The 14,787-nt window shown below is 34.7% G+C and overlaps 1 protein-coding gene across 1 annotated transcript in view; it reads right to left on the bottom strand.

The window, feature by feature from the left end:
* Positions 1 to 14,787, bottom strand: part of HMGCLL1 (3-hydroxymethyl-3-methylglutaryl-CoA lyase like 1) — a 184,044-nt gene that overhangs the window by 101,914 nt on the left and 67,343 nt on the right. The window contains exons 4-5 of the mRNA XM_034990447.1: positions 3,068 to 3,163; positions 957 to 1,105 (exon numbers count right to left, since the gene is read on the bottom strand). Coding sequence (XP_034846338.1) covers positions 957 to 1,105; positions 3,068 to 3,163 — 245 coding nt within the window. The remainder of the gene's footprint in view (positions 1 to 956; positions 1,106 to 3,067; positions 3,164 to 14,787) is intronic.

Here is a 14,787-nt window from a genome sequence, read left to right on the forward strand (position 1 = left end):
CTCTTCTAATACCATCACTCAAAATTGGGTCCACTTGCCTTTTCATTAACCACCGAACCTTCCTTTGCCACTCTGAATTTTGCTCACCTCAACCAAGGGAAGTACAACCTGCCTCTAAATCCAAGTACAGCTTTCGGGCTTCTCTTACAAATGCTCTGCATTTTAATTTGTTAATATGCTAAGATTATCATATCTCTGTAACTATAAAAAGCAACAGAAAATTAGCTAATGTCTTAGAAACAAATGCTTTCTTAAGTAACCAATAATTTATTATACATTTCACAGAGCATAGGCCTGGGAGTACAGCCTATTTGCAGTCCATGCTGCAACTGCTGGTTCTGGAAACAGCTCTCTCTCTCCTCTTTCCCCATTTGCCTTTGTTTTGGGGTCACACAAAGAAAACAGGGAAGTCTGCTGTTGAGGGGGAGGTTGAATGGATGAAATGATGGGCTGAATTTCCCAGGGCAGCTCAAAGGCTCAATTTTATGTTTTACATACTGTATTGAAGTTCTACATAAAATAATATTTGAAGAAAAAGTCATGGTTCTTAAAAAAAGGTTAAAGCTGTGGAAACCACATTTGATGATTCCTTCCCAAACGCTACTATGAGTTTACACAAATTTTTCAACCCACAGCAGGCTGAAATGAATTGATGGCTGCATTACGGTAAGTATTAATAAAATGAGTAACAATGTCAGGTTTGCATGCAATGTCAGGCTTGCAATGTCAAGTTTGCCTCTGATCTTAGCTGCATTATTCACTTCAAAGCTGGATACACTAATAATTATTAAGTGATATACACAAGATGTATCACTATACAGTGATGGCCCGGATCATACAAGGTACAAAAGATACCCTACATATATTATGAAAGGTAAAATAATGTCTACATAGTTCATAAATGAGCTTATACAATAGATATTAACTAAATAGCATTTGTGGGATTTCATAAATACCCTCGTGCTGGAATATTCATGTGCCTTGCAGACTTAACAACCTCCTCAAACTTCTCCATACTTTCTTCAATAGAACAATTAATATTCTTCTTGCTAAAGGATTCAGATGCAGCACCAAAAACTGATATCTCAGTGGCTCCAGCAGCAACCTGAAAAAGAGAATTTAAAGGCAAAAGCTAGAAATTTCCAAAATGTACATGATAGCATTAGAAGAAATATTAACTACTCAATAAAGGCATACTTGTGTTAACATTTGCCTTGGAATTTAAAATTGGAGTCTGCTCATCCTGCCTCATATGCTCTTTTCAAACTTAAAAATATTTGGTGATAACACAAGAACTTTCTAAACTGCAACACCCATAAATCTGAGGCACAGAAAACACAGTGATGATGTTCCAATTTAATTTTACCTTTCCTAAATTATGTGTAGGCTTCAGAAATATCTTAACCATAATTATGGAAAATACTAGCATCCCAATAAAACCTTTTAATATCTATGGGAAACATTCTTCTTAGACCAATTATTAAAATAGAGGAAAGTAAATGCTTTCTGTTTTTGTCTTCCTATAACCTAACAGAAAAATGTTTTTCCAATTCATCATTTAGACTTTACCCAAAATTTTCTTCCTGTCTCTTAACCTAGCTTCCGTTGTTTCATACCTTGACTGCTACAACCATACCTTTGTGTGTCTAATGTCTTAATCCTCTTAGCCAGTCTTTAAATCCAAAATATTAACCTCAACATTTTTCCCCTTTGCCATCCTTTGTCCTTGCTCCAGGCCTCTCCAGTGACTTGTTTTCAAATATCAAGTTTCTTCATTTTCCAGCTGGATTTTTAAAGACCTTCTATTAATGTATCTCTAGCACTGTGCAAGATTCTCCTCTCTGACACTCTATTAATATATTAAGAAAGAAAATATGTCATTTTTTTCATTTAAAAAAACATTGGCTTCTAGTCCTCCACCCAAAATAAGTTTTTAACTTCTAAAATTAAGATTCTATTTATTTGAACACTTACTATGTACCAGTATTGTTGTTAGTACTTTGTACGCCCTATTTCTAACCCATAATCTTATAAACTAAGTATCATTTTGCCCATTTTATAGATGACAAAAATGTGGCCCAAAGAGGCTAAATCACTAAAGCTACTAAAAGTTCTCAAGTCCTGCTTTGAGCACAGGTGCACCTGACTCGCAAGCCCAAGCCGCTAGGTGCGCTCCATTACCTGCCCCTCCAAGCTATCACGAGGGTGTGCACTCAGTTGGTATCTTTTTCAAGGTGGAGACATTCTTTACTCTGTTAGGACCAGTGACAGCAATATTTATAATTTCTTAAAATGCCTCTTTCTTTACAATGGGATAAAAAAAAATGATCAAAATAAACAAGAGTGGTTTTAACAAGCTACACAACAGGTGATATATCAACTAGCACCCACAACCTCAAATTTATGCAACACAGTCCCAAAGACAAAAGTGAAAAATATTACCACCAGAAATAGCTGCTGCCAAACTTTTACAGTAAAGCCATGTGAGCATAACACCTCAAGCCTTGACCTAAAATTGCTCCGATTCTTCTTGTATGTGTCATTATTAAAACTTTTTGCATATAAATTCTTAAGTCACATAGGACTGGAAGAAACCAACCAGAAGAGGAACAGGGAAGGTTGTTAGAGGCAGCTGCAAATGATAGTGATTAGCTTCACCTAGAGGGAGGGAACAACAGCATCAGAGAGCTGATCCAAAAGAGCTGACAAAAATGATCCACTATAATATTAATAATTATTATATTGAGAAATGTTTACGTTAAATTCTGTATTCCTTATTTAAGAGGGAAGCACAAAATATACTCTCAGAAGAATTTCATCAAAATGGGTAACTGTATTTTTGTGTTTCCATTCATGAATGGTTAAACTGGAAGGGCCATTAATGTGGAAGATTTCAGTCCCTAACAATACCCCGAGGTTTACAGATCGCATTGTAGTCATGTACCTATGTTAGAATAGCATTTATACAGGGTAACAAGGAAGCGACATCTGATACTGTTTTAACTATGTAAAGACCTTAAAACAGTAAGAAGCATATTGATATAAAAATAGTGAGTTGCACACTTACAGCACGGTGAAAACCCTGAAGATTAGGAGTAAGGACAGGATATCGAACTCCTGGGTATTGATGAATGCCTTTCATCACTTCAGTGTGATCAGCCATCTGAAATACAAAATAGTTACATATATTCAACTTTAAATATTTTATCGAGCATGGTTTAGTTTTATAGGAAGGTTATAATTACACACGCAATTATATTCTATAAAATAATGTTAGAAATAATAAGCTATGCCAACGTAGCTAAAGATAAGTAGTTTCTAAAGTCATAAATATATGAAAACTAGATCTGGGTTTAACTTATTCACATAACAGGACCTGGCTAAATGATTACAAATAGTCAACAATTCTTAACTTTACTATTTTCACTTGACTGATTTTTAGTCTCTTCCTTTCATTTCACAACCCAAGTTTCAAATAAAAATACCCTTGAGATTAAGGAGAGGGTTTTTTTTAAGATTTTATTTAATTTATTTATTTGAAAACGGGGGGGGGAGAGTACAAGAGTAGGGGGAGGGAAAGAGGAAGGGGGAGAGGGAGAATCTCAGAAAGACTTTCAGCTCAGCATGGAGCCTGACATGTGGCTTGATCCCATGACCCTGAGATCACGACCTGAGTGGAAACCAAGAGCACCATGTTTAACTGACTGAGCCACCCAGGCACCCCTCCATTGGGGAGAGTTTTAAAGGATATATGCCATGCATTTGCTTTCCATATGAAAATTTTATGTCTAAATAACTTTCAATGTATGAAATTTTACATTATTTAGTAAAAAATTACACATCTGTTTGAATAATTTAACAAGGCTGAGATGATAGTATATTATTTGGTTAGCATAAATATTTTAGTAATAGTCATAGTGTCCTATGCATTATTATCATTGGATTACTATTTGTTTTCATAATGATAACAAATGCATACGATGGAATACATAGTAAGAAAATTTAACCCATCCTTCCAAGCCTTTATTTTTCTATATTTTCTATGAATCTTTAAAAATCAACCTTAAATTATCAAATCTTCTAGTTTGCCACAAAGTCTTTAATTTAGCCTCTTAGAGCAAATAACTGATGATCAAATCTCAATCATCACATAGACAAATTACCACTGACATAGCCATGAGCTTTACATATTTAGGAAATAAATTATGGCAGGAACAATAAATAAAAGGAATAATACATAAATAATGAAAAGTATACAAAAAGAGCATGGAGAAAGCTGTAAAATGCACCAAACCAAAATCTGTATCTTCAATATGGGAATGGATGAGGAAAGACTTGCTTTTTCCCTATACATCTTGACTTGTTACAATAAGGAAGTATTATTTTTAATTATTTTTAATTTTTTTTATTTATTTGACAGAGAGAGAGAGAGAAACAGCGAGAGAGGGAACACAAGCGGGTGGAGTATGACAGGGAGAAGCAGGCTTCCCGCTGAGCAGGGAGCCCAATGTGGGGCTTGATCCCAGGACCCTGGGATCATGACCTGAGCTGAAGACAGACACTTAACTGACTGAGCCACCCAGGTGCCCCTTATTTTTAATTTTAAAATGAAATAAAAATTAATCAAAGTACAAATGCTTTATAACTACACACTTTTAAAAATATGAAATATTACAATATTTACTGCTATTAGCCAATTGGTCTTACTTTCAGTGAAATGCCAGTGGAATTACATTTAATACTTGCAAGGAATATAATATGGATTAAATGAGTTTTTAAAACATCTTAAATTTAAATATTTAAGATGCAAAAAAAAGTTGACTGCCATCATACCTTACTGACACTTAAGCCTCCAAGTTTCATTCGATCCAAACACATTTACTTCTGTCTAAAAGATGATTCTTGCTTACTTCTTAGGGATCACATTCACTATCTGCCACCAGTATCTGCATTCTGTATGAAGACTAATCACTGTGTTCATCTACAGTGCATAGAACCCAAGTCTCTAATTTCATGTTGAGCCTATTCGACTTTAAGCCAGATGTTTATTAAGCACCTACTGTGTCCAAAACCCTATACTAAATCCATGGTAAATAGAAATACAGGCAAGTAAAGTCCTTGCACTAAATAATTTGCAGTAGAGTTGGGGAGATAAAACAGATGCATATGGAAAACACTTAATTTAAAGGAATACACTGGTTATAAATGAGAGCACAGGTTAAATGAGTTCAGAAAGGGGAAAGGTTTGTAGGGCCTATAATAGTCTAGGAGAGTTACAAGAGGTATGGGATACAAACTGTAGAACATGACTACAGCATATTAAAATTTAAAAAGCTAGGGGCGCCTGGGTGGCTCCGTCGATTAAGTGGCCAGCTCTTGCTTTCGGATCAGGTCATGATCTCAGGGTCTTGAGATTAAGCCCTGGGTCAGGCTCTGTGTTCAGCAGGGTATCTGCTTGAGATTCTCTCTCCTTCTGCCCCCCCCCCTCACTCTCTAATTAATAAATAAATCTTTAAAAATAAATAAAATTTATAAAAGTGGCCACAGCAATATCTCTAATCCTACATGCTCTTCCAGAAGCTCAACAGTCCTATCAAGTGGTGAACTGTGTTACCTCCCACTTAAACCTAGGCAGACTTGTGATTGCTCCAAGCAATAGAGTATAACAGAAATAATAACATGTGACTTGAGAGCCCAGGTTATAAAAAAGGATACAGCTTCCATATGGCTTTCTCTTTGGGGGTGGGGGGAGAGCCACTGTGGGGAAATCAGCTAACATGCAGTGAGAAAAATTAGCTTCTGCAGAGAGGCCATTTGCACGAGCCCAGGTGGAAAGACCCACGTGCAAAGAAACTAAGGCCCCCAGACAACAGCCAGCATCAGCCCCTAAATTTGTGACAGAAAGAACATTCAGATGACTTTAGCTTCCAGCATGCAAGTCACCCAGATGAAGCCTCAGACACTGTGGACCAGAGACAAGGTGTCCTCCCGTGCGTGAACTGTTCAAATTCCAACCCTCAGACTTCATGAGCATAGCACATATTCATTTATACCACTAAGTTCTCAGGTAATTCATTACAGAGCCATAAAAGCTGAAACACAGAAAATCAATAGAGTTGGAAAAGAGAGAGCAATAGGTGCAGCAGTAGGAAAGCATTATCTGGCTAGAGAAGATTATGGGTAAATAATGTGGGAATAGATTATAAATGAAGATAGGGGACCATACACTGTGATGTGTCCTCCAGTTATGTTCACATTATTCTAAAAATACAGAAGGCAGTAGAAAGCCATCGGGAATTGGTGTTGAATTAGCTGAAGACTGAGATGCATGCAGTATTTTGGAAAGATCAACATGGGAGCAAGGCAAAGGGCAGTCTAGAGACAAGTGAGGCAATTCTCAGGCAATTGTGAGAATTCAGCATGCAACAAGTTCCAGAAGAATGGTACTGGGAATAGAAGTTCCCAGGAAAAATTAATAGGACACACTGGCTAGTCGTGTAAGGGAGAGGACTTCATTCAAAAATGTAGTCCCCATTAGTTTATAGCCTTTTAAAATTATTTAGCATTTCTGCATATTTCAACACAGTCTTTCATTACATATCTATGAATTTAGCCTTTCTGTCTGATGCTAGATTGTAAGGTCTGCCTTTCTGTGTCTCTTTCTCACACACACACAAGTGTACATGCAAACATGTACACACAAATTATAGTAAAAAAAAATTAGAATACCACTTCTAATTTCAAACAAAGTTACTACTAGTTTGAGGGCACTGTAATGAAATCTAAAACAACACTCTTACTGGACAGTAATCTTAATATTACTAATACTTATGTCTAACTAAACATAGCATGTTTAAATATTTATTAGAAATATTTACATATGGGTGCCTGGTGGCTCAGTTTGTTAACCTACGGCCTTCAGCTCAGGTCATGATCCTGGAGTCCCGGGATCAAGTCCTACATTGGGCTCCCTGCTCAGCAGGATTCTGCTTCTCCCTGACCCGCCTCCCTCTTGTGCTTTCTCTCTCTCTCATTCTCTCTCTCTCAAATAAATAAAATCTTAAAAAAAAAAAAAATTTACATAACCATGGTAACAAATGAATAAAGTGCTTCTCTAACCAATACACAGATTTGGTTAAAGTGTGCATCAAAAAGCAGCATAAAGGGCACAAAACACATTCTTTAAGAAATACAGGTCATATTGACCTGTACACTATTATTTCATTCCACACGTAAATTAATAAAAATTTGAATAGATGTTTCAGTCAGTAAAAATGAAAAATGAATAGAGATGATAGTAGCCAAATTTCCAGGTCATTAAACCTAAACTTTGATAATCACTGAAGATACCATAGTGAAATTATAATACATAAATTTGATTCCAACAAATCAGTACTTTTTCTTTTTAAAATAGTCACAGTATAATGAGGTAATCTAATAAGTAGTAGCATTCAGTCTAAATTTGGTCAATAAAAACAGTTATGTAAAGAGCTTTAGAAAATCCTGATAGGATATAATTTTATTACAATGAATAAATAAAATGGGTTTCAAGTAAAGGTATAAAATTCTTGCCTTACTATTTTTTTTTTTAACTCGGGAAGCTTATGCTATACTACAATCTTGATGTTATTTTAATGTCTAAAGTTTAAACTATTATTCAAACAATAATGGAACTATTCCTTTACAGCATTATTTTGACATTTTAATGAAACCTTTCTACATCTGGTTTGATTTAACATATTTCAAAGATTACGCTGTGACTTTTCATTTAAGATCATAAAAATCCCCATAATTTGGTTGATAACATACTTTGCTATCATCTGGCCACAGTCTGGAAATGGCAATACCTAAGTCTATCTGGCCAACAAAACCGGCTATACCTTGGTTAATCAATTTCTTGGGAATCCACTTTATATATGGATTCAAATAATATTTGTGTAACACTTTGCAAGGGTATTAAATATATGCAAAAGGTCATAAAGATTAGAGTGTAATAGAGATTTTATTTGCTACTGTCATGTGGTAAATTTAGACACTCCACATTATACATATTTAGACATCTTACTAATATTTTGTCATTATCTGAATACTATAATCTCTCCTAAATACACAGGGTCCTCATCCAAGTTTTCTGAGTTTATTGGGATTTCAACATAATGCACAAGTCCTAAACAATGACAAAGGGTTTCTCATAAACTAAATGAGAGAAAAAACATTAGAAGTTTCAATTATATTTTGTACACTAGCTATTAAATTTACATTGATGGGATACCAAAGTTAATTTAAAAATGTCCTAAGACCTTAAAAAATAATTTTAAAAACTCATTTCAATATTTGAATACTGATTCAATATTTTATGCACTTACTACCTATTTAACATGGCATAGAAAAATGAAGCAGACACATAGAACACACAGACCAGCAGGGAAAGATATGTGTGTATATGTGTACACACCAAACCACAAAATATGAATGTCATGTGATCTGGAGTTTTATGTAGCACAGATAAGAAAGCATTTTTCTTGGTAAACTAAATTAGAATAATGAGACAAATATTTAAGCTACACTTTGTCTAGGCTAAATGTAAATAACTGAGGGGCCTGTTTTTTAACAGAGCAAATTATTCTAAGGGTTTAATGAAGCAAAACTATTCATAGAACTTGAAACTATTCAAAAATACTCACAGAACAAGACTATTCACATATATGTACATATTTATTTTTCTATGATAAATTGAACTTTCTATGTACTGAAAAGGGTTTAATTAGCCTAAACTTAAAACATATGTTTTTATTAAAATTCTTCAAATAATTATGGGGAGAAAGATTTTATAGAATCTTTTTTTTTTAAATCACAAAATTCTTTCATTTTCAAGTCCAATGAAATGAAAGTAAAAACATCTATTACTCTTGATCTCTCTTCCAAATAACAGCTGATAGAGAAAACAGAATATTCACTAAGTAAATATGGCTCATTTCCAACTGAATATACGTTGTCTGATATGTTCAATAAAGTGAAATATTTATAATTAATTTTAAATAGAAGTGCAGAAAAAAACTGAGGTTCTATTTTTTTTTTTTTTAGAAGAACTGACTCCTATTCACTTAACACTGATTAACATTTTTTCCTTTTCCCAGAACAAATTCAATTATAAAGATAACACATGGTACAGGGCTTTAAGTTCCAGAGCTGCATTATAAAAATTTTTATGGAAGTCTCACATACACTGATGACATATAAAATCACTACATTTATTATTTTAACTCAATAAGAGTTTAGTCACTACCAAGACTGCAAAATACGTAAGAGAGTTTAGTTGTTTTGTATCACCATGGAAACTATTCAATGCATCTCTGTGGCTCTGTTGAAGGTGAGGAGATTGTGTTTTGGGGTGGAAATATTAAGAATTCAACTTAGCATTGTGTTCTTAAATGGCAAAAGTGTTCAGAGTAGAATCTAAAATTAATGTGAGGGAAAAAATACTTAGAGATTCCATCTTTACAGTGTTATCTGCAAAGTGGTATCTGCCAAATTATATTACTTGACCACCTCTTACAACTGGATCTTATAACCTAAATATGGAACTCTACTTTTACTCCTTTTTCTCTGCCCTGATACAGCCAATATGACCAAGTCAAACATCACTGGGTGAGCATTACCCATTGTCCTTTCCTTCACTCCAATCACCTACTAAAGAACTCAAATTTTTCCTCCCTCTCATTCTTTTTTTTTTTTTTAAGATGTTATTTATTTATTTGACAGAGAGAAAGAACACAAGCAGGGGGAGTGGGAGAGGGAGAAGCAGGCTTCCTGCAGAGCAGGGAGCCTGATGCAGGGCTCGATCCCAGGATCCTGGGATCATGACCCGAGCTGAAGGCAGACACTTAACGACTGAGCCACCCAGGCGCCCCCTCCCTCTCATTCTAACAAGACTGCTGCACCTTATTTCTTCTCATAGTATATTAAGAGGGAAACTGAGAAGTGCTAGGAAAAAGAGGAAAAGATAGAAAATCTAAATAAAATAGCAATAAAGTTGGAGGAAAATAGGATGGGAGGTGAGAGATATGTCTTGGTGGCAAGATGCTTTTACTGCTCTGGAGCAGTGAACAAATATGAGAAGAGAAGACAAAAGGGCAATTATACAAAATGTTTCTTTAATCATTATGCTGAGTCTCCTGTAATGGCCTACAAGTAATGCATATAAAGATTGGAACACCATTTGATTCTTTTACATTGCTATATTATATTTCTGTATGTATGAATTCAGGCAAAAACTTTGCCACTAGGATGAGCCCATTATTGTTGTGCTCTTCCAGAATATTGGTATAAATAGTCTCATATATTTAAAATACATAAAATACGTTATATAACATATAGTACTCAGTTATACCTCCTATTAAAATTGTTACTCTAGAGTTAAGCAGAAAGCCCATATTCACCATGTCCTACAATATTTGGCACAAGAAATATGTAAATATTTGAGGAGAAACAAGTTTCAAAATGTATAGAACCAGAAGCTACCCTATAAAAAATTCTGCTAAACATTATATGTGTAAAACTGTAAGTGAATGAATCAGTTTTCATCAATGTCAAATTAAATGGAAGTTCTTTCTTACAAATAAATGCAATATGCAGTATATAAAATTAAGTACATCATTCATATTTTTGTTTTTATCTTTTACAAAAATCACAGTATAGAATATATCAAAATTCTCCACTATGAAGGGTACAAAATTATAGTAATTCTTTGGAAATAGTATATCTGTTTATAAGGTTATACATCACAAAGTATTAGATACAATGTAACAAAACATTACCAAAAATGTATTAAACTGAAATACACTCTGCTAACCTACCAAATATAAAAACAAAAAACAAAACCTTAACACTACAAGAGAAAAGACTGAATCATCTTTCTAGCTTCTCCATAGAAAATATTATAAAGTGCTATTATGAGAAAGAGGCAAACTAAAAATATGCAGTCAAAAAATAAAGAAAAAAATGAAGAAATGGAAAATCACAACAGGACTACAACTAGCAATGAGACTGAATCAGTAAAACTGAACAAAGAAAAGCATAGGACTAGATGGTTCTATCAAACATTTAAAGAAATCTTAATGCCAATCCTTCTTCCAATTCTTACAAAAAATTCAAGAGGAGGGAATACTTCCAAACTCATTTTATAAGAACATGCAGTAGAAGCTGGTCTTATAAGGCCTTGATACCAGAACCAGACAAGGTGTTACAAGAGAAGAAAACTACAAGGCAATATTCCTAATGAACACAGAGGAAACAATCCTCCACAAAATACTAGCAAACCAATAGGATGTGTAAAGGATCATACACCACGACCAAGTGGGATTTATCCTGGGATGCAAGAAAGATTTAACATGCACAAATAAATTAATGTGATACATTACAACGACAGAATCAAGGACAAAAGCCACATGATCATCTCAATATATGTCAAAATTTGACCAAAAAAATGCTTCATCAAAAAGCATTTGACAAAATTCAACACTGTTTCATGATAAAAACTCTTAAACAAATAAAACTTTAGAAATAGAATAAAGGTACTTCAACTTAAGAAGGACCATATATGAAGCTCACAGCTATCACTGTACTCAACAGTGAGGAACTTTTCCTCTGAGATCAAGAATAAAACAGGATACCCACTCTTTCCATTTCTATTCAACATAGAATTAGAAGTCCTAGCCAAAGCAATTAGGCAAGAAAAATAAAGGCATGCAAAGGAAAAGAAGAAGTAAAATTATCTCTGTTCACAGATGACATGATCTTTTTTTTTATAAGATTTTCTTTCTTTATATATTTGAGAGAGAGAGAGAGCATGCAAGTGAGCAGGGGGAGGGACAGAGGGAGAGGGAGAGAGAAAATCTCAAGAGGACTCTGAGCTGAGTGCAAAGCCCAACATGGGGCTTGATCTCATGACCCTGAGATCATGACCTAAGCCAAAATCAAGTCAGATGCTTAACTGACTGAACCACCTACGCGCTCCATGGATAACATGACCTTAAATGTGGAAAACTCTAAGACTCCACATAAACAAAAACAAAAAACCTCTTAGAATTTAAAAATTCAGTAAAGCCACAGGATACAAAATCAGAATACAAAAATCAGTTGCACAAGAACAGACATATAGATCAATGAAACAGAATAGACAATATCAGAAATGGACCCTCAACTCTATGGTCAATTAATCTTCAACAAAGCAGGAAAGACTATCCAATGGAAAAATGACAGTCTCTTCAACAAATAGTGTTGGGAAAATTGGACAGCCACATGCAGAAGAATGAAACTGGACCACTTTCTTACACCACACACAAAAATAAACTCAAAATGGATGAAAGACCTAAATGTGAGACAGGAGTCCATCAAAATCCTAGAGGAGAACACAGGCAGCAACCTCTTTGACCTTGGCCACAGCAACTTCTTGCTAGACACATCTCCAAAGGCAATGAAAACAAAAGCAAAAATGAACTATTGGGACTTTATCAGGATAAAAAGTTTTTGCACAGCAAAAGAAAGAATCAACAAAAATGAAAGGCAACATGCAGAATGGAAGAAGATATTTGCAAATGACTTTTCAGATAAAGGGCTAGTATCCAAAATCTATAAAGAACTTATCAAACTCAACACCCACAAAAAGAAATAATCAGGTCAAGAAATGGGGAGAAAACATGAACAGTCATTTCTCCAAAAGAAGACATACAAATGGCCAACAGACATATGAAAAAATGCTCAACATCACTCAGCATCAGGGAAACTCAAATCAAAACCACAATGAGATACCACCTCACACCAGTCAGAATGGCTAAAATTAACAGGTTAGGAAACAGCAGATGTTGGTGAGGATGTGGAGAAAGGGGAACCCTCTTACAATGTTGGTGGGAATGCAAACTGGTACAGCCACTCTGGAAAACAATATGGAGGTTCCTAAAGAAGTTAAAAATAGAAATACCCTACAACCCAGCAACTGCACTACTAGGTATTTATCCAAAGGATACAGTGATTCAAAGGGGCACATTCACCCCAATGTTTGTAGCAGCAATGTCCACAATAGCCAAACTATGGCAAGAGCCCAGATGTCCACTGACAGATGAATGGATAAAAAAGATGTGGTGTACACACACACACACGGAATAGTACTCAGCCATCAAAAAGAATGAAATCTTGCCATTTGCCACAACGTGGATGGAACTAGAGGGTATTATGCTAAGCAAAATAAGTGAGAGAAAGACAAATACCATATGATTTCACTCCTATGTGGAATTTAAGAAAAAAAAATGAACACAGAGGAAGGGAAGGAAAAATAAGATAAAAACAGAGATGGAGGTAAACCATAAGAGACTCTTAACTACAGGAAACAAACTGAGGGTTGCTGGAGGGGAGGTTGGTTGGGGGATGGGGTAATTGGCTGATGGGCATTAAGGAGGGCACTTGATGGCATGAGCACTGGGTGTTATATGCAACTGATGGATCACTAAGTTCTACCTCTGAAACTAATATTTTAACTAAATTGAATTTTAAAAAATCATTTAAAAATCAGTTTCATTTCTATACACTAACAAACCATCCAAAGAAGAAATTAAGACAATCTCATATACAATAATATCAAAAAGAATAAAGTACTTAGGAACTAAGTTAACCAAGGAGGTGGAAGAACTATACACAAAAACTATAAAACATTGATGAAAGAAATTAAAGAAGCTAGAAACAAACAGAAAGACATCCCATGTTCATGGATTCCAAGATTTAGTGCTGTGAAAATGTCCACACTACACAAAGTAATCTATAAATTAAAAATGCAATCCCTATCAAAATCTCAATGCCATTTTTTTACCAAAGTAAAAAAAAAAATATCCTAACATTTATATGAAACCACAAAGAAACCCAAATAGCCAAATTAATCTTGAGAAAGAAGAATAAAGCTGGATATATTACACTTCCTGATTTCAAAATATATTTCAAAGCTACAGTAACAAAAACAACATGGCAGACATATAAACCAATGGAAAAGAATAGAGAGCCCAAAAACAAACTGATGCATGTACCTTCAATTGCTCTTTGACAAGGATGCCAAAAATACACAATGGGGAAAAGACAATCTCTTCAATAAATGGTGCTGGAAAAACTAGATACCAACATGTAAAAGAATGAAATTGGATCCTGATCTTACACCATACATAAGAATGAACCCAAAATGGACTAAAATTTAAGAACTAGAACCATAAAACTCTTAGGAAATTAAAAAAAAAAAAAGCGCTTTACAGCACTAATCTTGGCAATGACTTTTCATATAGGACATCAAAAGGATAACCAACAAAAGCAAAAACAGACAAGTGGGACTACACAAAACTAAAAAGCTCTGCACAGCAAAGAAAACAGGAGAGTGGAAAGGCAACCTACAAATTGAGAGAAAATATTTGCAAACCACATATCAGATAAGAGGATAATATCCAAAATATAGAAGGCATGCTGCCACCCTTATAGCAAAAATAACAACCCAATTAAAAAATGGGCAAAGAATTTGAATAGATATATTTCCAAAGAAGACATACAAATGGCCAACAGATATACACATGCTCAATATCGCTAGTCATCAGGAAACACAAATCAAAACCACAATAAGATCATTACTTTACACATGTTAGCATGGTTAATATGAAAAACACAGAAGATAACAAGTGTTGGCAAGGAAGTATGTGGAGAAAATGGAACTCTCGTACACTGTCAGTGAAAATGTAAAATGGCACACCCACTAGGGAA

The sequence above is a fragment of the Mirounga leonina genome, unplaced genomic scaffold (genome assembly GCF_011800145.1).
Source record: "Mirounga leonina isolate KUSES-001 unplaced genomic scaffold, KU_Mleo_1.0 Mir_53, whole genome shotgun sequence".
Classification (NCBI taxonomy): domain Eukaryota; kingdom Metazoa; phylum Chordata; class Mammalia; order Carnivora; family Phocidae; genus Mirounga; species Mirounga leonina.